General features: G+C 33.4%; 3 protein-coding genes and 1 non-coding gene across 7 annotated transcripts; 3 read left to right on the top strand and 1 right to left on the bottom strand.

Annotated features, from left to right (window-relative positions):
• Window positions 1-273: 273 nt before the first annotated feature.
• On the top strand, window positions 274-13,850 carry LOC146939141 (uncharacterized). 4 transcript variants are annotated; one of them, XM_085752924.1, is made up of 9 exons: window positions 274-425; window positions 1,629-1,774; window positions 3,481-3,610; window positions 3,713-3,784; window positions 4,879-4,918; window positions 5,574-5,843; window positions 12,970-13,147; window positions 13,218-13,423; window positions 13,532-13,850. In XM_085752924.1, exons 3-7 carry the CDS (start codon window positions 3,494-3,496, stop codon window positions 12,984-12,986), a joined length of 516 nt encoding a protein of 171 aa, XP_085609050.1. In that variant the 5' UTR covers window positions 274-425; window positions 1,629-1,774; window positions 3,481-3,493; the 3' UTR covers window positions 12,987-13,147; window positions 13,218-13,423; window positions 13,532-13,850. The 4 variants fall into 4 exon arrangements, with proteins under 4 accessions (XP_085609050.1, XP_085609047.1, XP_085609049.1 ...); XM_085752921.1 differs by having other exon boundaries at window positions 1,624-1,774; XM_085752923.1 differs by having other exon boundaries at window positions 656-1,774.
• LOC146939142 (zinc finger BED domain-containing protein RICESLEEPER 3-like) lies at window positions 9,173-11,969 on the top strand. The gene is made up of 3 exons (XM_085752920.1): window positions 9,173-9,458; window positions 10,100-11,048; window positions 11,648-11,969. The coding sequence occupies exon 2, from the start codon at window positions 10,372-10,374 to the stop codon at window positions 10,951-10,953; it is 582 nt and encodes a 193-aa protein (XP_085609046.1). The 5' UTR covers window positions 9,173-9,458; window positions 10,100-10,371; the 3' UTR covers window positions 10,954-11,048; window positions 11,648-11,969.
• LOC146939143 (small nucleolar RNA U61) lies at window positions 9,711-9,780 on the top strand. The gene has a single exon (XR_015033708.1). It is a non-coding gene; the product is annotated as a small nucleolar RNA U61 (small nucleolar RNA).
• Window positions 13,851-15,302: 1,452 nt separating the features above from the next.
• On the bottom strand, window positions 15,303-26,437 carry LOC146939140 (elongation factor G-1, mitochondrial-like). The gene is made up of 12 exons (XM_085752919.1): window positions 26,049-26,437; window positions 25,338-25,562; window positions 24,065-24,186; window positions 23,840-23,990; window positions 21,468-21,539; window positions 20,755-20,850; window positions 19,136-19,200; window positions 17,576-17,642; window positions 16,895-16,927; window positions 16,395-16,452; window positions 15,935-16,032; window positions 15,303-15,835 (listed from the first exon to the last, which is right to left on the bottom strand). The coding sequence occupies exons 1-11, from the start codon at window positions 26,373-26,375 to the stop codon at window positions 15,941-15,943; spliced, it is 1,308 nt and encodes a 435-aa protein (XP_085609045.1). The 5' UTR covers window positions 26,376-26,437; the 3' UTR covers window positions 15,303-15,835; window positions 15,935-15,940.
• Window positions 26,438-27,760: the final 1,323 nt, after the last annotated feature.

Raw genomic sequence — 27,760 nt, 5'->3', positions numbered from 1 at the left:
AGCTTATGATTGGCTGTTTGTAAATATGATGTGTTAGGTTCGCTTCTATGCAAGTATTTCTCCCAATGATTCACATTGTTGGAATGCACATCATCAACTAACATTTTACCTTTTAATAACCCAAAGTTGTGATACACTTAAAATCAACACAATTAATTTATTTTTCTTTATTTTTTTTGTTTTTTTAAGGATTTATTTTTTTGTTATTATCTCCATATTTAAACCAAACGGGTTCAAAATGTCACAGAACGTTACCTTACCCGCCAAATTTCAACTCTCTCTCTCTCTCTCTCTCTCTCTCTCTCTCTCTCTCACCAAACAGGTTCAAATCCGCTACTATTCAATTGCGACAAGTTTTGCTATTAGAATGGTTAAATTTTGTGGAAGACGCTGTGAAGAACGGTTTTCACGCAGTTGCAGTGAAGGTAACGAGTTTTGCATATGTCGTGTTTGTGATAATGTGTAACTCGTGATATAGCTTATTTGATGCTTTTTTTCTGAAACGGATTTGTTAGTTTTGAATAAATTAAAATGATTGAATCCATTATGATAATATAACTGTTTGAAATTTGAGTTTCTTTTGTTTTTTGTATGCTTAATTAGTAATTAATTACTGTTTGGTGAATTGGAACTTGGAAATAACGATGTTCAAAAGCTTGGAAGAGACGCGATTCCTGATAATTTGTAGGCTAATACTATCACTGAGATTACCAGGCTCAGAAATTTTGCACTGACATCAATTACTTCACAGTCTGGTATATCTCCATTCATTTTCATCGAACATTCAAATGCTGTTTATTGCACTGGCAAGCAGGTTTAACTACGTTACGTACTCGTCATTTTCAGAATACGCTATTCAAAATTTGAGGAGAATAGTTTCTAATCAATGACTTGATCTAATATTTTTGTTGCAATCTTTGTAGCACCGACACTTCAGATTGAAGATGAGGATACATTCAATTATTCTATTTTCTAAAATTATAACCAGTATTGACGTTTCAGTGTCGCGCCTTGTGTCCGCATCTGTGTTATTGTTTCGTAGGTTGCAACAAGGTGCCAAAATTCCGTGGAAGTGTGTCCTTTATGCTGTATTTGGTTAGACCAGAATGCCCTGGCTTGACCTTAAAAGAATTTTTTCTCAGATTTACTAATAGTAATGTGCTTATAGCTTCAATCTTGCACAATACTCATAGATGTCATAAGAATGTTTCCATTTATTCAATGTCAATATGCTGGACAGCCTTGTTAGTTACATTATTGGATGGTCATCTCCTTGTTCTTTTGCTGTTTTTGTTTTATGATTTATTTTCTTAGACTTGTCATTTTTCGTTGTTTCTATGTTATTTAGTGCTCTATAGTTTGTTGATAGTAAAATCCATTGGAGCTTCTATCTCTAACTCTTTATGTGTGCGTATGAAAGGCCGTGCAATATGAAGCAATAAACTTCTTTGGTGGGATATTTTGGGGATATAATGTGCTAATTGTAATATTTTTCTCCTGAGTGGCTAACTTATGGACATGTATAATTTATCTTTAAGGTTGGTGTTTGTATTCTTTCAAGAATGGGATTTGTGCATTCTAATTATTAATTGCTGCACTACAAATGATGTTTTTTCATATCAGTTCAGGTGCAAGCAGCAGAGAGTGCCTAGAAAGGAAAACAAGAGAGCAGCAAAAGTTGGACTTACCCTAGTCAACATGAGATCTCCTCTGCATCCCTCTTCACGTCTAGGACTAGACAACTTGTGTGTAGAGTTTTCCAGACTGGACATTGGTAAGTGACCCAGAAATCGGGTGGCCCAACAACATATAAAGGATATGCTTTGATACCATATCATCTAATAGGAACCAGAGAGGATGAACAAAATATACTAATGTTGAACAATAAATTCTCTCACAGCAGATAATGAACTTTCAATTTGATAGGCCAAACCGCAAGTGCACGGTCTATCGAAGTAATAGTAGTAAAAGAGTATCGTTCCGCTAGGGAGTTATGAATTCGATTAACTTTTTAGAGAATGATTAGAAAAGAAGAAAGATTATAAAAAGGGAGGTTTAATTGCTGAAGGTAAATAACAATAATAATAATAAAAGAGCCTTGGGATTATTGGTTCATCATAACAACGAATCTTTTCACAAGCAAGCCTTAAACTTATAATTATGCGTTAATCTTAATTTCTAAGGACAAGTTTCTCTTTAGCATATCACAGCTTCTCTCGAAGTCAGTGAGTGTATCCCTCCAACAACCACACCTATTCTCATGGGTGATTGCCTTTGGGACCCTTGAAGATCGAAACTTTATGTGTCCCAAGGTTTGCTAGACTATTCTCATGTTTCGCAAACCTTGTCTAAATTCACTTGTTCGGATATCAAAGTTCCGCGTTATGAATTGATATCTGTGATGATGAATTAACCATTATCAAACCCTCCGCGATCGCTTCCACAGTTTGATAATAATTAATTCATGTTAAAACGGTGAATTTAGATTAGGAATTAAGGTAACATATAATTAGGGTTTAAGGCTTGGCTTGATCCGGATTACGTCATTAGACTTATCCAACAATCCCAAGACAAAGAAGAGTCTACTCACTAACATTCATTGTAGACATGGGGGAAGAAGAGAGAAAGCAATAAAGTAAAAGAACAATAATATAAAAGTGAACTTTTATTCCAAGAACAAAAGATGAATGTTTATGATGGAGTGCTACTCTATTTATAGCTTTATAATTGACTTAAAATCTAAGCAACTATAAGGGCTAATCAGTAAAACTACAACAGAGTAACTTGGACCCGAAGAAAAAACAGCAAAAGGCCTTCTGTGAGGTGGCACGGCCGTGCCACATATTGGCACGGGCCGTGCCAAGCTTCTGACTTGGGGGCTTTATATTTTTGTTCCGAATCTTTCGTATTTTTGCTCCAAATCAGCTCCAGACTCCTTTCTTTTGCTCCAAGACACCTTCCATCATATATTCGTTCCTAAAATATAAAATATGCAATTTGTAGTAAACTAGCTCAAAAAGGAAATAATATTTAAATAAAATAAAACTAAATCTAATTAAAACGAAACTAAATAATGCTTAAAAATAGACTAAATATAGACTCATCACAATTCTCTATAATATGGGAAACCAAAATAGCAGAATTTAGGTATGTTACCTTAAAAAGTAGGCTTTTGATCTTTGGTACCTAATATAATTAAAATGATATATTGCAGGTTTTTATGATGCATAAACTGATATGCCAGTATGCCTTTTATTTCCTTTGCCAAATTTTCGAAAAATCATTGTTCCTGTTGCACTTTCCATGTTATGTAGCTCTTGCATTGTTCTGCTGTTATTAAGAATAATAATGGATTTTGTACCTCAAGTTACAAATTCGTACCATGTTCTTGGAAATATTTATGGTTTTTTTTTCTTTCTAGTAGACATGACGTCTAATAATTTACACCATTCTAATGAAAAAAAAAACCACTGCTATCAGAAAACCTGAAGATATGGACCTGTATAAAGACAAAAAATCTTCAGACTTAACTAGGAGAGGTTCAGCTGGTATTGTTGATTCTATGATGCTTCTCAAGTCATATCAAAGTATGCATGCCCCCTACACACAGGTTTCTCCAACACCCAGACACCATTTGGCCTTGTCATATAGCAGTACTTTGCCACCAATCTTGCAGAATATAATGCTTTTGGTCTTGTTTTCTATGCTACAGGAACCACCTCTTATGACAGAAGACATGCATGAAGAGAGGATGCAAGCTGTTGAAGCCATTGGTGATTCATTTGTAAGCTCCAACTTTTATTTATTTGTGACAGAAAGCTCAAACTTAAATGCAATGATATTTATCATTGACTATAAAACCTTAGAGCCTTAAAGACCACATAGACCTCTCAAATTTTTCACATAGGGGGCTGAAAGAAGTTACAACAAGCAGTTAATTGATATTAAATTTTAAGATTAATTCGGTGCTGCAGTGGTATAGTTTCAGCTGTATAGCTTCTTAAATTTAGTTACCAACCAACATGAACCAATCTATTGACACAGGCATTGGTGTAATAAAGTGGTATGAATTATCTGTGCCTGTGATACAGTGGCCACTCAATTTCTAGGTATATAATATTGTATAATATTCTAATTGACATACTTGAGTAGTTGCCTGATATGACCATTGAGTTAACATTTTCTAATAAAGCTATAATTACTAATTTACAATGTTGTTTCATAAAAGGTGGTTTTACTTCGCTTGAAAGGGATGATGTCTTTCATTCCCTATTTTTGACCTTATATATTCATCTGATCCTTTTTCCACCAACCCGTTTCCCCCCTTCATTTACCTGCTTATATGAAGTTTTAATTTTTCCCTCTTTGTAATTAAATGCAATTCTCAGTTAATTACATATTGTTGCATATACTTCATAAAAATATAGTTCAATGTACTATGTGATGAGATGCGGTTAAATTCATTGGATAGTTTACACCTCTCAGGACTGCCAAAGTGAAATAAAGAGACTAAGCCGTAGAATTTCTTATGTACCTATATGGTGTTATGCTTATGTTGGATTCCCTTTATTTCACTTTAATATATAGCAAAATACAGTGCTATAAGTAAGTCAGGTCCTGAGGTTGATGAAAATGCAAGGACACTAGGAAATAAAGAAAGTGGAATTCAATTATGATTACAGAAAGAATGTTGGTTTTGCAACTAAATAGCCTTTTTTATCCTTGAATATTTTGAAGCTTCTTTCTCATTTGAATTTGGTTGATCATTTACATACATCGCTTGTGAATTTTGAACTCTAAGAAGACTTGCGGTTAAATTATATACGTTCTATTTCATATATCGTATTTTAAATTAGGATTGCACCTTTTTTTCTACAGAATTTTTCTGCTCAGCTGGAAAAGGATATCCTAACTTCAGGTAAAAACTTAATTTTTCTGCTCAGCTGGAAAAGGATATCCTAACTTCAGGTAAAAACTTAATACTGTTTAGTTATCACAACATATAGGCATTAATTATGCTCCTAGTTCCGTTTTTAAAGAGATAATCTTGTCGATTTTGATTTCTGGAAGCAAATTTTAAAAAATAATCTAAATGTATATACTCAACATTTCCAAAATGATCATGCATCATAATGCTCTATGATTATTGTTAGTATACCTACGCCAGTAACTAATTGAAATGCGACCATACCCACCAAATATTAGAAAAATTAGACATGATAATAGTTATGAATGGAAACTTTTGCAGGACAATATTAGAAAAATTAGACATGAAAATAGCACAAATAGTTTTTAAAATATATGAAATTTTTAGGGGATGGTCTGAATAATGAAACTTTTAATCCAAAGGTGAATGTTTTGGGAGACAACACTTGTTTAGTGATTTGACGATAAATTATTTTGTCCTAGTGCCAGTGGATTCCGATCGACATGGAATACATAATAAACTCGTCGTTTTTTCTTTCTTGGTAAACTTTTTCCCTTAATTCTTCATAGTTTATAGTGCACGTCAACATTGTTCAATCAATACTATAATATATGTGACAGACAAAAAATGGCTTTGGTGCTATTAGATATGTCAGCATTTAAAGCTGTGAATCCAGATGCTATTTTTGAAGACTTTATTAGGTGGCATTCACCTGGAGATTGGGAAGCGGATGATGATCCCGAGAGCAGTGGATCAGCATCATCTAATGCTCTTGAAATTAACAAGTCGAAAGATAGTTGGCCTCCACATGGGAAGCTTTTTAAGAGAGTGTCAGAGCACGGAAATTTGTGGAGAAAGATTTGGAATAGCTCACCTGCTCTTCCTGCTTCGGAACAGAAGCCCTTTCTTGATCCAAGTAAGATACATTGTCAACAAAAATGTCATTTTTAAGTAAGAAAGCAATTGACATGACAAAATTATAAGTTGATATATCATATATAGACCTCAAAATAATTTAAGTTTCTCATTGTATATAAGAAAAGTGGTTGATTATACAAAGTTGTCAAAAAAGAGTGGTTGGCTACACTAAGCCTATGTATTGTTTCAATATAATGAGTCATGATTCATCATTGTGAATCAGCATTCATCATATTCAATCCGGATTCAAGATGAGATTCACGTCCAGATAGACTCGCACTAAAGATTTGTATCAATTGGTTTCAATTAAATATCAAATCAAGATACGACTCGTAAGATACTGATAACCATGGTAAAGTTTAAAGGTGTGTTTGGGATCACGGCAAAAACACCTTTTGCGCGTTACGAGGCATTTTCCACCGTGATTCCAAGAAGCTCCAAAATGTAGCTTCTCCTCAAACGTGGTTTTTTGCCGCTGAATTGATTTTCCCACCGCTTGCACAAACACATACTAATTTGATTATGAACTTATGGAGAAACAGAGTCAGGGCATGAATAGTTCCCCGGATGATTGTTGGGAGGACCTCCTAGTTGCAATAGTGACTAGGGTCAAAGATAAAAGATGTAGCATCAGTATTGCAAGAGTTAATAAGGTCTATCCATGTATTTATATAAGAGGATTTGTCTTGGAATGCAGTCCTGCTCGGTTAATAAAGCCCTAGTGCACGGATAAGAGCATCCACAATGGTAGTTCCTTAACAAGGACTCATTAAATGGACCTCACGTTACACATCACTTATTTATAATATTTTAATAGAAGTATCTATTAAGGACTCAATGACTCCAATAAGAGTACACTAATAAGGACTCCAATGAAAAATACTTAAATAGGCCCCACTAACTTTACATAATTAAACAAAAATAATTTATTTATTAAATTATAAATTACCTCATAATATTTAATTATAATCCTTAAAAAATTAAATTATAAGATATTTATTTATTCGTATGAACTTAAATTTCTGTCACATTTACTAATAATTTAAAAATGGAAAAATTAACCGTACAAATTTTACATTCCTTCGTTAAGAAATAATAATAATAATTTGCATGAATTACATTTTATTTAAAATATGACAAATAGATAAAATAATATTTAAAACAACTATTAATTATTTTTTTTGAAATCAAAACAACTTTTAATTGTTAAAATATTATTTCTTTTGTAAGAGGGACCACATAGTACATATTTTATTACTTCTTTTAAACGTGGGACCCGTTAGTTGCCTAGGAGAGAGAGGGTCCTTATATAGTTACCTGTTCCTTAATGGGGACTCATTTTTTCTTCCTCCAATGGGGGGTCCTTAACAGGGAGTGATCCTTGTTAAGTAAGGACCTCCCATTAGATATGCTCTAAGAGCATCCACAATGGTAGTTCCTTAACAAGGACTCCTTAAATGGACCCTACGTGACACATCACTTATTTATAATTTTTTAATAAAAGTATCTATTAAGGACTCAATGACTCCAATGGCAATACACTAATAAGGACTCCAATGAAAAGTACTTAAATATGTCCCACTATCTTTACATATTAAACAAAAATAATTTATCTATTACTCATTTTTACAAGTGGGACCAAGTACTACACATTTTATTACTTCTTTATGCAAGTGGGACCAAGTAGTATACATTTTATTACTTCTTTATGCAAGTGGAACCAAGTAGTACACATTTTATTACTTTTTTAAATGTGGGACCCGTTAGTTACCCAGGAGAGAGAGGGTCCTTATATAGTTGCCCGTTCCTTAACGGGGACTCAATTTTTCTTCCTCCAATGGAGGGTCCTTAACGAGAAGTGGTCCTTGTTAAGTAAGGACTCCCCATTGGAGATGCTCTAAGTAGGGGTGTTCAAAATATTCAGTTAACTGAACCAAACTACTAACTGAACTGTATTGAACCAAATTTTAACTGAACCACTTAATAAAGTTTTGAACTGAACCATTTTTTAAAGGGTTAATATGTGTTTACCCCCCTGTAATTTGGGCGAGTTCCGGTTTTCCCCCCTGTAAAAAATTTTGTTAAAATTCAGACCCTGTAATTTGAAGATTCCGTCGAAAACCCCCTGGTCGAATCTGGCACACGCCAGGTGCTGATGTGGCGTGCCACGTCACCTTTTTATGATGACGTGGCACGCTGACTGTATAATTATTTTATTTTTTATATTGTACACGTGACATTTTTTATTTTTTAAATTAAAAAAATATTTTTTTTAAAATTTTTTTTAAAAATATTTTAAAAAATATTTTTTCTAAAAAAAAGGGAAAAAAATTTTAACAAAAAAAAATGAAAAAATACCGAAAAAGTTAATAAAAATGAAAAAAAAAATCTGGAAAATTTTAAAAATAAAAAATAAAATCTGGAAAAATTAAAAAAATGAAAACATTCTGGAAAAAATTAATAAATTTCAAAAAATTCATATTTCCAGATTTTTTTCAATACCGGAAAAATGAAAAAAATTCATTTTTTTTCAGAAAGTACTTCTTTTTCGAAAAATAAAAACAATCTGGAATTTTTTTTAATATTTACGATGTATTACATGTTTTATTTGTATTGAAAATTGAGGACATTTTTGAAAAGAAACAACCAGTCCCAAAGAGCTGATTAATCTTTTTTCAAAAATTTCAAAATCGATCATTTTCAAAATTTTCAAGATTAATCATATTTATAAAAATCATGTCCGAATAACAGGATACAATGTATATTGATTGACACCGGTATATAAATCATGTTATACGGTTGAAAGACAAGTACTTTCCGAAAAAAAAGAATTTTTTGCATTTTTCCGGTATTGAAAAAAATCTGGAAATATGAATTTTTCGAAATTTATTAATTTTTTCCCGAATGTTTTCATTTTTTTTAATTTTTCCAGATTTTATTTTTTTTTAAAAAATTTCCAGATTTTTGTTTTCATTTTTATTAATTTTTTCGGTATTTTTTTATTTTTTCAGAATTTTTTTCATTTTTTTTTATTTGTTAAGAATTTTTTTCGTTTTTTTTAAAAAAAAAACATTAAATGCCACGTGTACAATATAAAAAAATAAAATAATTATACAGTCAGCGTGCCACGTCATCATAAAAAGGTGACGTGGCACGCCACATCAGCACCTGTCGTGTGCCAGATTCGACCAGGGGGTTTTCGACGGAATCTTCAAATTACAGGGTCTGAATTTTAACAAAATTTTTTACAGGGGAGAAAACCAAAACTCGTCCAAATTACAAGGGGTAAGCACATATTAACCCTTTTTTAAATACCAATTTAAGTTCAGTTTAAAACCAGTTTCTGAACCGGTTTAAGTTTATGAACCTTTTTTTCTAAATATCACAAAAACAACCTCTGAAGCCCAAATTCACAAAATGCCAAAATGGAACCCATGGCAAAAGCGATTGCAAAATCGATGATGAAGATCGAACCCTAGCCCCAAATCGATCTCAAATCACAAATTCACAAAATCAATTCACTTAACCTAACCTAAATTCAGACGAACCCTAACCCCAATTCGTATAATCCATTTTCGTACTCTTCTCCCTCGTCTTTGTACTCTCGTCACAGGTATGCTCATTCTACTGTGGTTTTGTTCTTTTTTGTATAGAATTTTCGATTTCTAGTTGTTATGCTTATGCTTATAGCTTTTCGATTTCTGGGTCTCTTTGAAATGTTAATTTTCGATTTCTGGGTCTCAAATCCACAAAGATAACACTGGTGTTGATCTTGAACCTTTGTTGTATTCAGTTTGTGATATGTTATCTTTTAATTTTCTGATAATTTTTGTTGAGTTTTATTTTTGTTTCGTTCTGTTATTCTGAGCTATGATGAAGAAAACTGTGCTGGAGCTCGTCGATGACGGCGCAATCCTCTAAGAAGTTTTGAGCTCTAATTTTCAACCTTTTTTTTATTATAAATTATTTCATGGATAATTGATTTGATTCTTTATTAACTGATTCATGATTTTACTTAATGATATTTTAGTTATTTGAATGATTAATTAAGAGAGAATAAGAAGTTTGAGTATCATTAGTTGGTGAATCATGTTTGTGGTTTACATAAGATGAATCATGTTTGTAAAGTGAATTTTAAGATGGTGTTGGAGCATCCTTAAGATTAGCAATGTTGGCTTTGTAAAGTTTTTGAGTATCATGTTTGTGGTTTACATAATGCTTCTGCTTAAAATTTGATTTTCCAAACCTTTTCAGCAAAATTGCAACAGCATCAATATGGATGGTCATGATAGCATTATGGGCTCCGACACAGAAGCACACAGTGGTTCTACACCTCAACCTCCAGTTTCAAACAATGCAAACATGGGTCCGCCTAAGCGTAAAAACCGGTCAAACCGGTCAGCATGTTGGGATCATTTTACACCAATGCCAAGAGTGGAAGGAGTAAAGGCAGCAAACTGCAACTATTGTAAGACAAGAATCCAGTATAGTGGTGGAACAAGTGCAATGGCGGCTCATTTGAGAAGATGTTTTTGTTGATTGCAATGGTATTAGACCCTCGTCGTAAACTGAAGCTTGTGGACTGGATGGCCAGAAGGATCTATAGTAGTGCTGAGGCAGAATCTTTGACAACAAAAATACAGTCGTGTTTGAAGTCTATTTACGAGGAATACTCAGGTGGGGGAGTGTCTCGTCTAGGTAATTATGGAAATGTAGCAGGTGTTCTTAATGAAGCTGAAGATCCATATGAATTGTGTGATTTCTATGAATCGGACGAGTGCAACACATCAGCGACTGAATTACAAAAATATCTTATAAATGAAAATGTAGAAGAGGATCGTCCGGACTTTGATTTGCTAGAATGGTGGAAGATTAACTCAAGCCGTCTGCCAATACTTGCAAGCATTGCAAGAGATGTGTTGGCCATTCCTATATCCACTGTAGCCTCTGAATCTACTTTTAGTACCGGGGGAAGGGTCCTTGACCCATACCGTAGTTCTTTAACACCAAGAACTGTGGAAGCACTGATTTGTACTCAAGATTGGCTTGACGCACCATTTACATGTTTTCTTTCTAGTGAAGATCTTGATGTTATTGAAACATACTGAAATGTTTTGTTTTGCAGATCTACTTTCTACGCAAGATGCTCCTAGTTGTTCGGCCTCGACCTCGATTACACTTGACGATGATTGAAGATAAGTAGGTAAGCATTGCAAGTGCAAAATGCTGTCAAATAGGTCTATAGTGGTGTATTAGAATTTGAACAAACCCATTTTCTGCAACCCGCCATTGAGTACACCAATATTTTCTGTGTTCTGGTCATTTGTCTGACTTAGTGTTTTGAATCTCTACTGGTTTGGAGTCATTTTGACATCTGAGTTCCAATGATAGGATTATTGAACTTGTTTGTATGTAGTCACATTTATTTTGACATCTTAGTGTTTTATAGTTTTTGTGTGTGAACACAGTCACATTTATTTGTTTTTGGTTTTACTGAACAATTCAGGAACAGTACCCATTCTTTATCCCAAAGGAACTATACGAGTTTCCTTTCAATTTTATTTTTGTTTGTTTCATTCTTACAATGCAGCTCATGCCATATGATTTATGCTCTTTAACATCAAATACTTATCATGTGCTCATGAGAACGAACTACTTTTATCACAAAGATTGATTGGGGAATGCATCTTGTCAATTTTTTAATATTTCATGCTATGTTAATGTTTGTTTGCTTCCTTCTACAATTCCTGACTCCAACATGGCAATGACTTACAACACAAGTAATTACCTACTTTGCGACAGGTTCAATGTGTACACAAGTTTTCCAGATTTTGTATTCCGAGGACATCACAGTTCTGCCTATCGATGAGGATAAGTGGGTTGCAGCATGCTTGGAATTTCCAAATGACGAAGACTTCTGATTCTTGTGAAAAAGTTTCATATATTACTTTGCTTTCAAGTTTCAATTTTTAGAAAACATGAAATTATATGTATGTTGCTACTTGAATTCAAGTAAAACTTTAGATGGCTTATTTAGATGTTATGCGTGTTCGTATTTAATTTCGGGAAATACAAAAATGGTTCTAGTATCAAAAAGATAGAATTGATTTTTATATTTTGGATATTTTCATTTTTTAAAAATGTGTTACCATTGCTGCTATCAAGAACAATAGCTAATGTGAACTGTGAAATGCTGTTATATGACAAAAATGAAAACAATGATATAATCTTTTCTTATTTCTCACAAGGTCAGATAATCGTAAATACTTTCAATACTACTTTTTGATAAAACCTGTATGCATGCTTGGCATTTTGAAAAATTGATTCAAACGAAGAAGCTTTTCTAGCTTTTGCGTATAATCTGTGAACCATTTGTGAACCATTTGCGTATAATCTGTTTTTGAACAAATAAGTCATAATGTTTCTAGCTTTTGCGTATAATCTGTTTTTGAACAAATAAGTTACAATCACTTTTTTTAAACAAATAAATTATGATAACTGAAAACCAATATTTTTTACCAGTGTCACTAAAAAATGGGTTTTTTTAAAAAACAATGACTAAAATCCAGTTTGAAAACCAATTCAAGAAAAATCTGGTTCAAAAAACGGTTAAAAATAAGTAAACCGGTTTAAAACTACAAACCGGTTCGAAACCGGTTCAAAATAAGTAAACCGGTTCAAAACTGTAAACCGGTTCTGAACCGGTTCTAAACCGAACTGGAACTGGTTTGAAAAATTAACCAGTTTTTTTTAAAGTGGTTTTAAAAACTGAATTGTATCCATTAATGTGGTTCAGTTCCAATGCAGTTTAGAACCATGAACACCCCTACGGATAAGCGGTTAGAAATATTAAGAAAGGTAAAGCAAACATGTGGTTTTATGGGAAAAAGTGTCCATGTTGGCTTGCCATAAGGTAGGGTTATTTGGTGAATTGAGGGATCACCCATGAATAACAGCTGCAACTAGACATAAGATTATTATAGTTCATTTTTAAGATGTTCTTCTGTCCATCAAAAAAAAAAAAAACTATCAAATGAAATTTCTACTGTTGTTGAAAGGAAAAATACTACTTGTACGTGTTTGGGTTGCTTGAGAGACTAATATTTATATTCTCAATTTTCCAGGTTCTTCGTTATCTTGAAACCTTACGACCACGTCAATTGCTTGAACAAATGGTGTCTACTGCCTGCAGAGCAGCAGCCGACACGCCAAGTCAGACTAGTTATGGAGAACTGAAACAGATGGAGACTAAGATTCAACAACTTTATCCTGCCATAGCATCTGCTTTGAGGCCTTTACAAGGTAACTAATTATTCGTTAATTTCACTTACGTGAAAAGAATAATTTTTAACTCATTCTCATTTTGTTGCAGTAAATCGATAATCTGCTGACAGTGAGACCATTGAAGACTTCTCAATGGTCGTTTTTGAACGTGTTGAAAAATAACCGACTGTCGCAGCTTCTCTTCATCGCAAGCTTATACAAGCACCACAGCTCTCCAGAGAAATTTTTAATGATTACTACAACTTTTATATTCCAACTATGGGAACAAGCTTGACAGAAAAGGTTGTTGAAAAGGTAAAATGCTTCTATAACTCAAAGCAACTTGTTGATTTGATAATATTCCACATATAAGTCTTCCTTACCATTTTAATGACATGGATTTCATCTATCTTTCTTGCATAGGAATTTGACAAGAAACAAGCAGTAAGGAACCATGAAAGAGAAGTGTTGTCAAATATGTTTGTTCCTCCCACAGCTAACCAGTCTTGGAGAAAGGTTTTGAGCATGGGGAATCTTCTCAATGGTCACGAACCAATCCTCAGGGAGATTATTTTTTCGCTCCACGATAGAGTGAGTCGTAATCACTATGCAGCTCGTAGCGGTAGTGTTTCATAAGAAATTGAAACTTACAGAATGTATATATGTGGAACATCTAATGACCTACGTGTTGCACTTTCGGTTGTCTCGTGTGATTAATTTGATGTTGTTTATTGGTCTCAAACTCAATGGTTTTAATGATTTTAAGGAATCAGTCACATATTGCATTTAGTCCTTTAATCTAACCGTTAGCAAAATCCTCTCCCACAAGTGAATAAAAACCAAAAACGGTACGAGGTTTTATGAATTATACACATGAGAAATGAAAATGTAATTGAAGAGTAATATGTACAAGGGTTGCTAACTTACTCCCACCCAAAAACAAGTAATAATTTGGCAAGCCTACTCTCACTTGCTTTTTACCAAAAACAATAACCATTAGATTTATTATGAGAGATGAGAGGAGTTACTAATGGCCATTAGATTTAAATCAACGGTTGTAATTAATTTAGTTATTAGAAAGCTGCTCACACTATATCCTTCATCCTCTCTCCCCATACGTTCTTCGTATATTCATCTTTGGGTATGTAATTACTTAATTATAAACATTATTTTAAAGAAAACAATTATGTAATCACTTAGTTAATTTGTGATTCAACGTCTTTTCCTTTATGGTATTTAAAAAAATTCCATTAAAAAATTACAATTTGCAATCCCTAGATAAAATTTCCAGCCAAACGGCTCTCCTTTATGGTATTTAAAAAAATTCCATTAAAAAATTACAATTTGCAATCCCTAGATAAAATTTCCAGCCAAACGGCTCTAGAAATCTTTGGTGAATATAAATTCAACTACTGCACAACCCAAAAACGATGGTAAGAAAGCTTTGGCGAGATAAAAATAACCATGGGTGCACAAATACGTATAGGACCGAAGTGCAAAAAAGAGATGAAAAGGAAAATTGAAGATTGATAAATAAAAAACTACTGCAGGTTGTAAACTGACGAAGGAAATTTAGCATTATAGAAGAAGGGTAGTTTTCCATGGAATTTTGGAGAGGTAGGAGATGAAGATATTTTGGACAATAGCAGGAAAAGAAACGAAAAGTCGGAGAAAAAGAGAGGAAGGAGAAGGGCATATGGAGAAATCTTGAGTGGGAGCCAATGTTAAAGAGATAAAATTGAAAAGCCAAATGGGTTTCTTTTGTAGCCAATCGGTAGACTTTTTCCATAAGAAAGAGATTGAAGAGATTGGGTGGTGCATTGTTTAATCACTAAACTAATTTAATACCAGCCGTTGATTTTAATCCAACAGCTGACAATTAAGCCTCTCACCTCTCCTTATAACCACTTCTCTCACTTAATATGCCCTCTCTATATATATACGAAAAACAAATTCTAGTAATTTATGCAGTTGTCAATGGATTATGTGATCAAATGCCATTAGACAAAATTGCTCAATATGAAAGAGACATTCTAGCACTATCAAACAAGAATAACTAGAATCACTAAAAGGTGGATTAACTGGTGAAAGAAAGATAGAACTAGATGCATCCTTAAAAGAAAAAGCGCTAACAAATTAGGTAGGATGCACAAATTATGATGGATGAAGGGGCAGGGATCATCCAAGCCAAGAATTCACGGAGCCGGGGAATGTTCCAGGTAGTTCGAACAGAGTATTATAAGTTTATAGGTCGATATAATGTTGCACTCAATTTTAGGGTGCTACAAACAGAGTATTGTTATACTCTTTTCCCAATTTTAGGTAGATATTCTTTTCCCAATGTTACACACATTATATGAACTAATCTAATTTAATTTCAATATCCATGTAGTATGTTTTTAAATTTAAAATATATTTAGAAAATAATTTTGATAAGAAAGTTTATTTGGGAAAACAACAAACTATAATTTTTTTAGGGAAAAGAATATCTACCTAATATTGATAATTACTTAGTTTGCTTTATTATATTGTATGATTGTATGATAGATAAAATAAAAACTAATGTTTCTCCACTAATGTAAGCAATCAAGCCAAATTGTAACTTGCTATTCAAGTATAGTAAATATTTAATTTTAGAGGCCTAAAGGTCTTCAGTAAATGTGTCCATGATGGAGGCCTAAACCACGCCTTACGCTAGGTAGGGGAAGTTCTTCAAAGCTTTGAAACCTAATAGCAGTACACAAAACAAGAACATTACATCATGTAAATTTTTCCATTGAAGACAAGGTAGGAAAGTTAATCTGTCATATAAAAGAAACTACTTACTTGCACTTAAGAATCTATCGAGACCAACTCAGGAACATCAACGGAACTTTTAGAAGTCATTGCAGATCTTAGTATAACCCCATCAGTTAAAAGATTTGCTGATTAAATAATGAACGCAAAAAAACAAACAGTCACATCAACATTTTTTCACCTATCATAGTTTGTTGGAGAGGAAAGCCCATAAATTTTTATGAAATTGGATTGTGTTGTTTAATGGGATATATAGAACTAGAACGCTGGTTTTTTCACACAAAAAATGGAGCCCCAATAAAAATGTTACAAGGCATTGTGAATATACATTATTGAAGTTACAAGCAGAAAGACTTCAATGTGTTTAGCATTTTTTTCAGTCATCTCGACTCCTTTTTATATTTTTAAGGTTTATCTAATGCAGTTTTCAGTATTTTCGAGCGCTCAAATGAAATGCAGCATATGCTTTGAGAGGAGAGAAAAGTAAAACCTGATTTATTGTAGACATCTACAGCAGCTATTTCTCCAGCATGAGCCTCTTGAATCTCCTGCCAATTTGGGGGAAGAATCCTGATTAGATTTTAAAAAGAGATGGTAGAACAATTACACGAAAGCTCTCCAAAGACATTTAATTTAATGGGAAGATCCACAAATCATGGTGAAAATCTAAAAAATAACCCAATCTCATCCTCTCGGACCTTAATCGAATGAGGAACATGTGTTAATTGGCAGAGAAGAAAGACTTCAGCCACAAAATAACTAGTCTCAAAAAATGCAATATATCAAAGAGACATGAAAATGAACTTGTGAGTGCACACCAGTGCATATTGTTTCCAATCATTTTCATGCCTCATTAAACTAGTAAAAGCTAAAATTAGAATTTAAAAAATGATATGGCATTGGCAGAACAATTATACAAAAATTCTCCAAAGACATTCGATTTAATCGGAAGATCCACAAATCATGGTGAAAATCTAAAAGTGACCCCACCTTATCATTAGGCACCCCAGTCAAAAGAGTAATCTGCATATTCATAGAAGAAAGGTCAGGCACATAATCATTTGTCTCAAAATGCAATAAATGAAAACAGAGACAAAATCATATTTTCAAAGTACTAGTCTTTTGCTGTATCAATATGTTTAGGGAAGAAAAAAAAAAAGAGAACAAAATGAGGTGAATGTTTAGGGAAAAAGAAAGAAAAAAAAAAGTACAAAATGAGGTGAAGAGACCTGAATATACCAGAGGATAATATTAGAAGTATGGTTAAATAGATACTTTTCTGTAACACAAGTTTCTTGAAAAAAATAGTCAATATTGCCGGTAAGAAGTAGCAAGTAAGAATTTGAATCCATGACTGTGTTAGAGACTTGCATCCATGGACTAGTAAGCAGTGGATAATCTGAGGGTAATTAATATTGCAAGATCCCATAATTGTGTATTTTTGTTATCCATTCTTCCTGAGAGAGAATTTAATTTACAACAACTCTAATTGTAGATTATCATAAATGCAATCTGGAATTGAATCGCACATTTATAAAAAGTGAACAAATTGAATAACAAAAAACCAAGATTGGGTTTCATAGCAAAAAAGAAAAGCAGATCCACAACGCAAAACACGATGTGCATAAGACCAATGCAATCAAACTAGAACGGTGAGAGCCTTAAACTTACCCGGAACGTCTGGCCAGTGTTAACGTTTGTAATAAAATCTCCCTTCTGAATGACGCCCTTATAGATTCTTCACACAAAAAATAAAAATAAAAAAAAATCAATACATATATATTATGATTCAAGATCCGTTGACACTGTATGTCAAACTTAACCTACACTTTCAATGTCTCTCTGTAGAAGACGAATTAAATCAATCCAACCGTTGAATTGAAAAATTATAGTTGATCAAACCTATAAAATTTCATAGAATTTCAAAACAATATTTCATCACATATCTTGATTTAACGTGTAATACACTATTTAAAACATATGTAAATATCTATTATTAAAACATATAAATCAACAAATTCTAAATTGTTTAAGTTTTTGTATACATGATCAACAAAATAATATAAGATAATTCAACCGTCGGATTAATTTGATTCATCTTCTACAAAGAGTTATTGAAGGTGTAAGTACGCTTAGTTTAACACCTAGTGTCAACAAATCCCTTTGGTCATACTATTGTAAGTAAAAAAAACTACTTTCACTGTGATTAAGAAGTTCAGTTGAGTGCAATTAATTTTCTAGATTTCATTAAAATATAAGTCAAATTTACTAAATTGTTCTTTTTTATATTTAGTGAAAAAACTCACCAGTACGCGCTTTAAATGTTTTAGAATTGAATGAAGGGTATATTAGGAATAGAGGATTGCTATTTGGTACGGGACTTTAGTAACGAATTTTCACGGACACGTGTTTCTACGCGCTGCAATAAAATCTCCAATAAAAAAACTCGCGCAACTAATTAACACACCACTAAAAACTCCAAGAAAAAAATAAAACAGAGCTGTCCTGTGTGGTTCTACAACAAGCAAACAACCACACCACCTTCCCTCCCTCCCTCATCATTCAAACTACCTCCACAACAAAGCAGTACCAACAGCCTCTTTCCCCTTTCTGATCGAATTTCCTCCCCCACTACCACACCTTCCTCCCTCCCTCATCATTCAACAATGTTAAAAAATGAAAATCCACATGAAAATAAAAACAAAATAAAGCATGTATATTAAGAGAAGTAATTAGATTATGTATTAGGAAAAATTGGATGTTTGGGGATGAGAAGAGTCATTCGAGAGCATAGAAAGAATTGGGGAAGAAGGAGAAGTAGTGTGGGTTGAGCAAAAAGGGTCATCAAAAGGGATAAGAATTAGCATTTTTACTTTTAAGTTGGAAGCTGCTAGGCATTGAAGAGAGAGACGGTGAGTTATGCAAATTTCTTCACTTTTTAATTTTTTTTATTTTAAAAAATGTTCAGAAACTGCCAACGCGTGGAAAAGAGATATACACACGCGTCCGTGAAAATTCGTTGCCCAACTCCCGTACCAAACAGCATTTCTCATTAGGAATAATAGCATTAAATAGTGTAGAAATAGTTAACTCTTGTTTATAATAGGTACCAAGATTTGAAGCATTTTTTCTTGCTTACAATAGTGTGACCAGAGGTAGTATATATATATATATATATAAGACAACAAACAAATTGAAATAGAATTTAACCACATGTGAAGGTTGCAGTACCTTAGATATGTTCTTCTTAGATTATACTTCCTGTTCAATGTGAAAGCAAATGCCACAAGTGTATCCTGTAAAAATAGCCCAATAATATTCTTTTAAAGTAGATTAAAAACTAGCATAACAACCATGTTTATCAAGATTCTGCGGAACAGAGCAGGTTTGATATTATGTAGTGCATAGGAATAGAAAGTGAATTAGTTTGAGTGTAGAACAGTGTAGTCTCTTTTACTAAGACCCTGAGTTTGTTTCTAAGATTACAAACCGGAACATTGGTCAATGGCTTTGTGAAAATGTCAACAATCTAAGCCTGAGCAGGAACATAACATAAGTCACAAGTAGAGATTTGGCGAGAACTTTTTCTCAAACAGAACAAATCAAGGTCCACATGTTTGGTTCTAGAATGTTGAATCAGATTATAACTCAAAGCGAAAGTGCTTTGACTGTCGCAATAAATGATTAGCATGGAGATGGGAACTTGCAGCTCATGAAGCAAGGATAAAACCTTAGAAGTAGCTAGGGCTATGAACCACCAAGTTAGGACCAAAACATAAGAATGCCTCGGAAGTAGACCTCGTGATATGTATATCAGAGGCTGTTAAAGGACAGAAAAGTAGAGAGAATCTGAATATAATCATATATAGGAAATGAGAGCTACACAATCTAATCGGCAAAGTAGATTCCGGGAATTTATATGGTTGTTATCCTGCCCCTAGAGTCAGCTTAACCTGCACTCAGATGGAACAAAGTCTGAGGCAGTTACTCTCATGTGACATACAATTTGACATGCGCTTAATTGTAGCTAACTAGAAATAACAGAAAACTAACTAGAGATACTTATCTAAGAGGCCCAATAACATCACAATAGGCCTGCAAACTTGGGGGAGACAAAGGAGAAGAATCTTCCAGAACTAAATCATGATCCAGATCCCTTCCTCTGGGATATCTCAAAATTGGCTTTCCTGCAATCAAGTTACTCACTCTGCAGGGTTAGAGCCACAAACTGGCACCCTTTGTTAACAGCATATCCAATTTCTACTCCAGCTATGGTCATATACTGCAGCAATGCACAAACTATGGACCTGCAGGTAGCAACATCTTCCATGTAGTCTGAACCAAACTAAGACAACTTAGGATCCTAGGATAAAGGTAGAGATACCCTCGATAGAGGCCATCTCTGTTATTTTAGAACAAAGACAACATTATTATGTATTTATCTTTATTTGCAGACTTTTGTATCCTTCTTTTTTCATACACGCGCGCACACACACACATTATTATCTTTGCCATTCAAAAAAAAAAAAATTATGATTTATATTTTAACATATTATAAGTTGTTTTCTCAACTTTTAAAGTAATTTGCCTATTATTATTATCATGGTTTACTTATAATGACTAGAAACTTAATGTTATTGCACATGTATTAATAAGTCTAATATAGATATCTCTTGTTTCTGAATGACTTAATTATGTTTTATCACATACAACATATTCTATGCAATTTTCAACATCTTAATAGTGAATCTAAATATTCAAGATTTAAGAAATTGGCCACCAAATTAAAAACTCTTTGCAATTTCTGACAATCAAGATATTAAAGTATAAAGTTTCTTTGAATTTAATACCTTCTCCTCATTCTTAAATTGGTCGAGAGGATGATTACTAGCTTCAATTGGACACGGCAAATAATTAATTACACCATCCAAAAGTAATTGTAGACCCTGTATCAGAAAAAACAGAAAATGAAAAATATAAGATTGATAAAACACAATATTATGAGTTGACTTGTAATTTTTATTCAAGCCAAAATCAAGTGGCCATGGGGGAAATTGCAGTGAAGGATTTTTCACCAACCACTATGGCGAATTTGTGAAGGATGGCGGCACCATGATGGTTTATCATGATGGTTTATGGCGGAAATAGCAGCTAAAAATGGAGGATTTTTTTTTCCTTCTTCCATGGTTCACCATCTGAGATCGTTAACTACAGCCAAAATAGCAGAAGCGCTTACAAAGAAAGGACCCTCAGTAGAGCCATCAAGCTCCTTCGAGCTCTACCAACAAACTAATGACACAAGTATGGCCCTGATAGGTACCAGTTCAATACAAAATAGATTTGGGAGAATTTCTAATATTTATTGATACAAACAGAATTACAATACAGAGTGAATACAATTTCCAAAGTGACGTCTCTGGAAGACCCAGACTAATTTAATCATAATCATCGTAATGAGTAAAGATTAAAGAAAAGAGAACATACTGCATATACCGGAGAAAGAAAGGGGAGGAATGAAGGTCAAGACCATACAACAAAGAATTCAAGGTAATTCAACGGTTACCTTAGATTTGAAAGCAGTGCCCATGAATACTGGTATGAATTTCCGTGCTATGGTGGCCCTACGAACTGCTTCCTACACAAAATAATAACAAAAAGAAAACTATATATAAGGAAAAATTGGAGATGGGGGTGGGGGCAAAGTAACAAATGGTTTTCATATATTACTATATCTGAAAATGCATCTACCTTCAGAGGGGCATGAACAAAAAGTGGGTTTTCTAAAGGATTTAACCTTAAAATGAAAATGTAATACGTGCGTAAAATGGATTTGAAATAAGGAATTTGTTCCTCAACTTCATCTCAAAACCCAAGGGATAATATGGTTTTCCAAAGGATATAACCTTAGAATGTAATACATGCATAAAATGGATTTGAATAAGGAATTTGTTCTTCAATTTTATGTCAAAAACCCAAGGGATAATATTGGTCAATATTTATGAGTAAGTATATGCCTCATTAGAGTTGTTGATGGTGAATTATGGTGGTGAGCCAAAACCCCGCCATAAACATATGGAGGATGGAATGGCCGGCCATTGGGGATGCAAACAGCTCTAAAGAGCTAGACCTCTAAAATTCTAGGGGGGTATGTGTGTGTACACACACACACACACACACATAGAGAGAGAGAGAGAGAGAGAGAGAGAGGATCCAAATCTCAACCGTTTATTTTTTTAATCCAAAGGGCCACAATTGTTTGATAGATTTATTCACCAGCGTTGTTTTCACTTGATTCCCAAATATTCTCCTCACCGATCTCAACTACACAATCGGAGGATAATTCTTTATTTTTTTCTATATAGGACAACTGACAGCAATTCAATTGAAGGCTTTACCATTTTACCAAAACCATAAATTTAATTTACATATTCAATTCATTTTAAACGACGGCACTATCCTGGGAGTATCTAAATTGACTGTTCAATCATGGCGTTTAACCTAAAATTCCACCAATTCAATACAAGCAAACTCAACCAAAAAAATTACATAAAAAAAAAAAAAAAAAAAAAAAAAAAAAAAAAAACTCAACCAAAATACTTCTATGTTCAATACCCTCATCTCCAATTGCAATAGTTATCACAAACTTTACATAAATTGTCTTAATTTATAGCGATCCATACAAAGAATTAGCCAAGAGGGAAGGGATATGCAAACAAGAATAATATTAATTTATGTGAGGCAGAGCATAACAAATTCTCCATAAGAGAATGAGTATCACATTATCACAAACTTTTAGTCCTAGCTGGGTTAAAAAAGATGCAGACGGTGGGAATCAAGAGAAAAAAGCACATGGAGTAAATTTAACAAACAATTGTGGCTCTTTAGATTACAAAAGTAAAAGGTTGAGATTTGGCGTCAAACTTTTGACACCCGGTGTCAACGGATCCTGACTCATAATATATATATAGCATGGTACATATTTCAAATATGTTGCAATGGCCCAGTGGTAGAAAATGGTGCTTGTATTTCTATGGTCCTGAGTTCAACTCTAGGATTCAAGTTCTTAAAAAAAAAAATACACAAATAAAAACACAGGTTAATTAAGTGAATGGTCCCTGTAAATATCCCTATCAAATTCTCCATTGGCATTTTTTGTCCTGCAAAATTTTTCATCGACATTCTTAGTCTCTGTAAAAAAATATCGTCGCCAATTTTAGTCCCTGCAAAATTTTATAGGGATTACAAAGTGTGATTTTTTTTTTTAGGAGATAAAAACGAAATTCTTGGTATTTATAGGAACCATTTACTTAATTAACACAAAGACACAATATACCTTCTTTTTTTTTACTGCTTAGGTTGGTCTGGTGGTGTTGGCTTTGGCTTTGGTTTGGACCTTGGAGTGTACTCCTCCTCAAAGTCTCAGGTTCGATTCTTTCTGTGCCAATTTGGGTGGGCTAGTTTAGCTTATTAAAAAAAACAATATACTTTTTTTTCTTCTTATTTTTGTTAGAGCAATTCTTGTAATTTTTGGCACTAGTTGTCGTATAAAATAGCAAAGCTCTAACAACAAAGGTTATAATTACGGCGGATTCTTGGCTCACCGCCATAATCTGCCATCGACAACATTGGGGGGATAACAATGGGTGGATAAACTTTATTATATTTTTCTAAATATATTATGTTTTACATACTATATTATGGTATTTTATCCGAGACGCATGCAACATTCTATACCATTTATAAAGGACACGTCTGTGCATTTTTTTAGTTGATAGATACACATTTTGAACGCTCAAACTTCAACACTCTCAACACCTCAAGGCAATATGTTGATAAACTATTTGTGGGAAGAATAACGTGCGACAAATCTTTGCTAAATGTAAAACCAAATAATATGTGAAACTCCGATGAAAAAAGAAATTGTCACCCACACACCTCAAGGGTCTCTGTTGATATGGGCTTGTTAGTGCAAAGAGCTTCCGCAAGTTTATCATCCACTTTCGACACAGTTTTTATGAGCTCGTGCCTTTTTTCTAACACCAAGGCTTCCATATTTGCAGGAACTTCTTTAACGACGGCCTTTCCTCTGCAATAAGAAACAATTGAGTAATTTGAAGAATAATCACATGTATAACCAATGCAGAAGTTTTAGAAACATACCCTTTTGAACCATGAAAAGAGTAGGCCTTCAATTGCACGAGATCAACAAGTCCCTTAAAATCGTCTTCTAAGCCTATTGGAACTTGGATTGCAGCACTATGATGTCGTAACTTGGATCTAGCCTGAAAAATAAAACAAAATGGTCTACAGATAAGAACACTTTAATAATAATTACACTTATTAATTTAATTTAATATGTTTTATTTACAATCTAATGTTTTAAACATACTTGATCATTGTCATTCCATAATGCTAATTTTTTTTTGGGCAAATTGCAAAAACCTCCCTTGAGGTTTGCTAAAATGTCACTTACACCCCTTCTATTTTTTGATCAGACATTAACCTCCCTTACTTAATTTTTAATGTGATAATCAACTCCCTTATAAGTTAACACTGTTAGCAGCCTCCGTTACATTTCAAGTGTGGCTTCCTCCATTTCTGCAATTATTCTTATATTTCTTCCATTCAAAGTTCCTTTCCATTTCCTATTTATTTCTCCTTTTGTTTTTCAGTATCTCAAATTAATAAATGGCAATGTTCAATCGAAAATCGGTATTTATCTGTACAGATGCGGTGATGCATTTTAATCCAAGTATCTGTCATGACAGAAGCACATGATGAAGAGCCCTCAAACTATATTATTGTATTCTAATCTATTCTAATCCGATGGTTCTCATTCTAATTCAATCCAATTTGATGGTTTGGTTCTTAAATTACCGTCAGGTTACACAAACCAAGATAACTTGTTATCAAATTGACCGATGAGATTGAGTTGAAAGGTTTCATTTGTGTCATTAATTTTAGAGGCAAAATAGTTTAAAGAATTGAAAGGAAAATAATAGAACCTCTTTAAAAGAGTTTATGAGAAAATGCAAAAAGATAGGCAGCAATTACAAGGGCTAAATTGTAGAACTGTGTTGTTCTAACCAACGGTGTTAACTTGATGGGAGGTGGGTGTTTTATTAAAACTAGAGGGGGTGTTTGTGTTATTTAGTGAAACCACGAGGGAGGTCAATGTAATTTTCTCTATTTTTTTTTTTTTTTTGTATATTATGTTATAGTTTGCGTCAAACATATACTTTACCATGTCTTTATAATATTAATTGAATGTTTTTGTAGTTGAAATTAGAATATCCAAAAACCGTCCAAATTAATTGGATTTTTTGTAAAGAAACATTAAAACCGAATCAAACTGTGTATGGTTTTATTTTTGGATAGGATATCCAAACTGCAATACAAACACCTCATGATGAACTCAAATTCATTCATTTACCTGATTTAAAACTTCCCACGGATTTGCTCCCTTCTTGTTAAGCTTGTTGAGATATACAAGTCTTGGAAGTTGATACATTCTCATTTTCTTATCAACGGAAATGGACTGGCTTTGCACCTCACCAACACTACTGAGAGTATGAACAGCGCAATCAAAGGAACGCAAAGCATTGTTGACCTCAACAGTTAAATTATCGACACAATCAGGCGTATGAATCATGTTAATCTGCAAGGACAAAATTTTAAAGAAATATATTATATAAAAAATAATAATAGGTAAATTCAGCTGAAGCAAGGGTACTCCAAACATTGAGAAGTACCGGTACCGGGTACGCACCCATATCAGGTACGCTAATGGTACTCGTAACTTAGTACCGAACGGTATACTTGGTTATTTCATCGTAGTTGATGCAGCAAAAAGTATGGGTATTGAAAAAATAACCAAAATTATTTTACTTTTGATGAAAATAGTAGAGGTGATGCACAAAAAAAATAAACTCTCAAGCAACATGATGGTAGATGTGTAGTAAATCACTTGAAAAATCATTTTTTTTTTTATGTTTTATACCAACTTACCAGTACCATCATTTTTTAAAAATTTTACCGTATTACGTATAGGTGCCCGTGCTCGTACCGGGTACCGGTACCCGTACCTATGCATCATAGGTAAATTCAAATATGATTTGAATGATATTCAGTCATTCATTATTACCTTGTAATCTTTTGACTTGGAAAAGGTGATAGCTGCCGGGTCCGCGATATAATCAGCCCAATGATCATAAAATTTGCAGCCATAATTATTGAAATACTGCTGCTTCATCAAAAAAGTTTGATAATTCATACGTTGAAGACGTCGTACTTTTCGCTCATGCATCTTTCCGATCGGATCCGTGAATAACACGCACTTCGACTTCGCGTTGGCAGGGTCCATCAGCCCCGAGATCCATATGTTGCGCACCCGATCCACTGAGAATTGACGACGGAAGGACAAGAAATATGGAGAAACAGGGGCGGTGTAGTACCTCGACAAAAGAGCCATGGTCGTGTGGTTTAGTTTCGGCGGAAGATGTTTTTTTACGGTTTTTTGATGTTTGATAAATTGTTAATGCCGGAAATCTGTTAGGAATATGATAAGCGTGGATATCACAAAACTTTTTTTTTTTTTTTCTTATTTGATCCAATGGTCCATCAAATAATTTCAAGTTTTTATTTTAGTCCCACAATTAATAAAACATATCTTTTGATCCTTCAATTTTTTCTCCGTTTGCTAAATAAATTCAAACGGTTAAGTTTAACCCCAAATATATATGGTGGACCAAGATTATAGATAATCCACCATAGACCTTACTAATTTTTCAATTTTAACCTTTTGATCTTTTTTAAAAAAGAGGACCGTTAGATTACACATGACTATTTTATCTTATAATGTACCACTACCATCTAACTTTTTTTCCTTTTCTTGAGATTATGTGATTTTTTTGAGATTATGTGATTTTTTTGTTCTTTTTTCTTATACGTGACGTATGAATGAATGGATTTTTGTTGAATGAAGAGTTGGATTTTGGGTTTGAAGATTAATAAATATAGGGAAATGTTAATCAGTGCTCCCGGGGCACTAGTTAAGGAAGCATATACAGTAATACTGCATTGGAACTTGTGAAGTCAACTCTTTAAAGGTTTAAAAAGTGTTATTTTTAAATTAAAACTTTCTTTTTTTGTTTCCTTAACCAGTGCCCCGGGGGCACCGGTTAACACAACCCATAAATATAATGAAGGTGTATACATATAGGTAAAGATGAATCATGAATATTATATGTAAGGATCTTCGCTATTTTTTGATTTTGTAATATACTGGATTTGGTTATGTTGTGATGGATCTATCAATTTTTTTGTAACCGATTTATTTATTTTGTAATTTGAGATTGAGTTTTCTGGGTTTTTGGGTTTTAAAGTTTGAAGTTTGATGAATGTTGATGATGAAGATGATGAACAAGAGTGAGGAAGAAGATGAAGAAAGTGAAAGGTAATTGGTTGTTGTTGACACAGCGTAAGATAAAATAGACATGCGCATCCGATGGTCCTCCTTTAAAAAAGAATCAAACGGTTAAAATTAAAATAATTAATATGATCTATGGTTAGTCCACCATAGACATCATTTGGGGTTAAACTTAACTGTCGGGATTTATTTGACAAACGGAGGAAAAAGTAAGGGACCAAAAAATACGTTTTATTAATTGTGATACCAAAATGAAAATTTGAAATTATTTGAGGGACCATTGAATCAAATAAGCCTCTTTTTTTTTTTTTAAAGGATATCACAAACCCTTGTGCTTGTATCTTACGTGACACTTTATTAATTATCTTATGAGTCACACCTTTTTTTTTTAGGGAAATCTTATAAGTCACACGTACTTACCCCTTGCC

The sequence above is a fragment of the Medicago sativa genome, chromosome 3 (assembly GCF_051527215.1).
Source record: "Medicago sativa cultivar Bolivia chromosome 3, Bolivia_mono, whole genome shotgun sequence".
NCBI lineage: Eukaryota > Viridiplantae > Streptophyta > Magnoliopsida > Fabales > Fabaceae > Medicago > Medicago sativa.
The sequence above is the reverse complement of the archived record's forward strand: the minus strand, read 5'-3'. Positions and strand labels throughout refer to the sequence as shown.

Coding starts and splice junctions, on each gene's coding strand:
- LOC146939141 (XM_085752924.1), top strand. CDS start 3,494: ATGGACCTGTATAAAGACAAAAAATCTTCAGACTTAACTAGGAGAGGT. Junction 3,785..4,878: donor AAGCCATTGGTGATTCATTT/GTAAGCTCCAAC, acceptor TTTTTTCTACAG/AATTTTTCTGCTCAGCTGGA. Junction 4,919..5,573: donor AAAGGATATCCTAACTTCAG/GTAAAAACTTAA, acceptor TGGTGCTATTAG/ATATGTCAGCATTTAAAGCT.
- LOC146939142 (XM_085752920.1), top strand. CDS start 10,372: ATGTTTTTGTTGATTGCAATGGTATTAGACCCTCGTCGTAAACTGAAG.
- LOC146939140 (XM_085752919.1), bottom strand. CDS start 26,375: ATGGCTCTTTTGTCGAGGTACTACACCGCCCCTGTTTCTCCATATTTC. Junction 24,187..25,337: donor CGTGGGAAGTTTTAAATCAG/GTAAATGAATGA, acceptor TTTATTTTTCAG/GCTAGATCCAAGTTACGACA. Junction 16,033..16,394: donor AGATGTCTACAATAAATCAG/GTTTTACTTTTC, acceptor TTATTTAATCAG/CAAATCTTTTAACTGATGGG.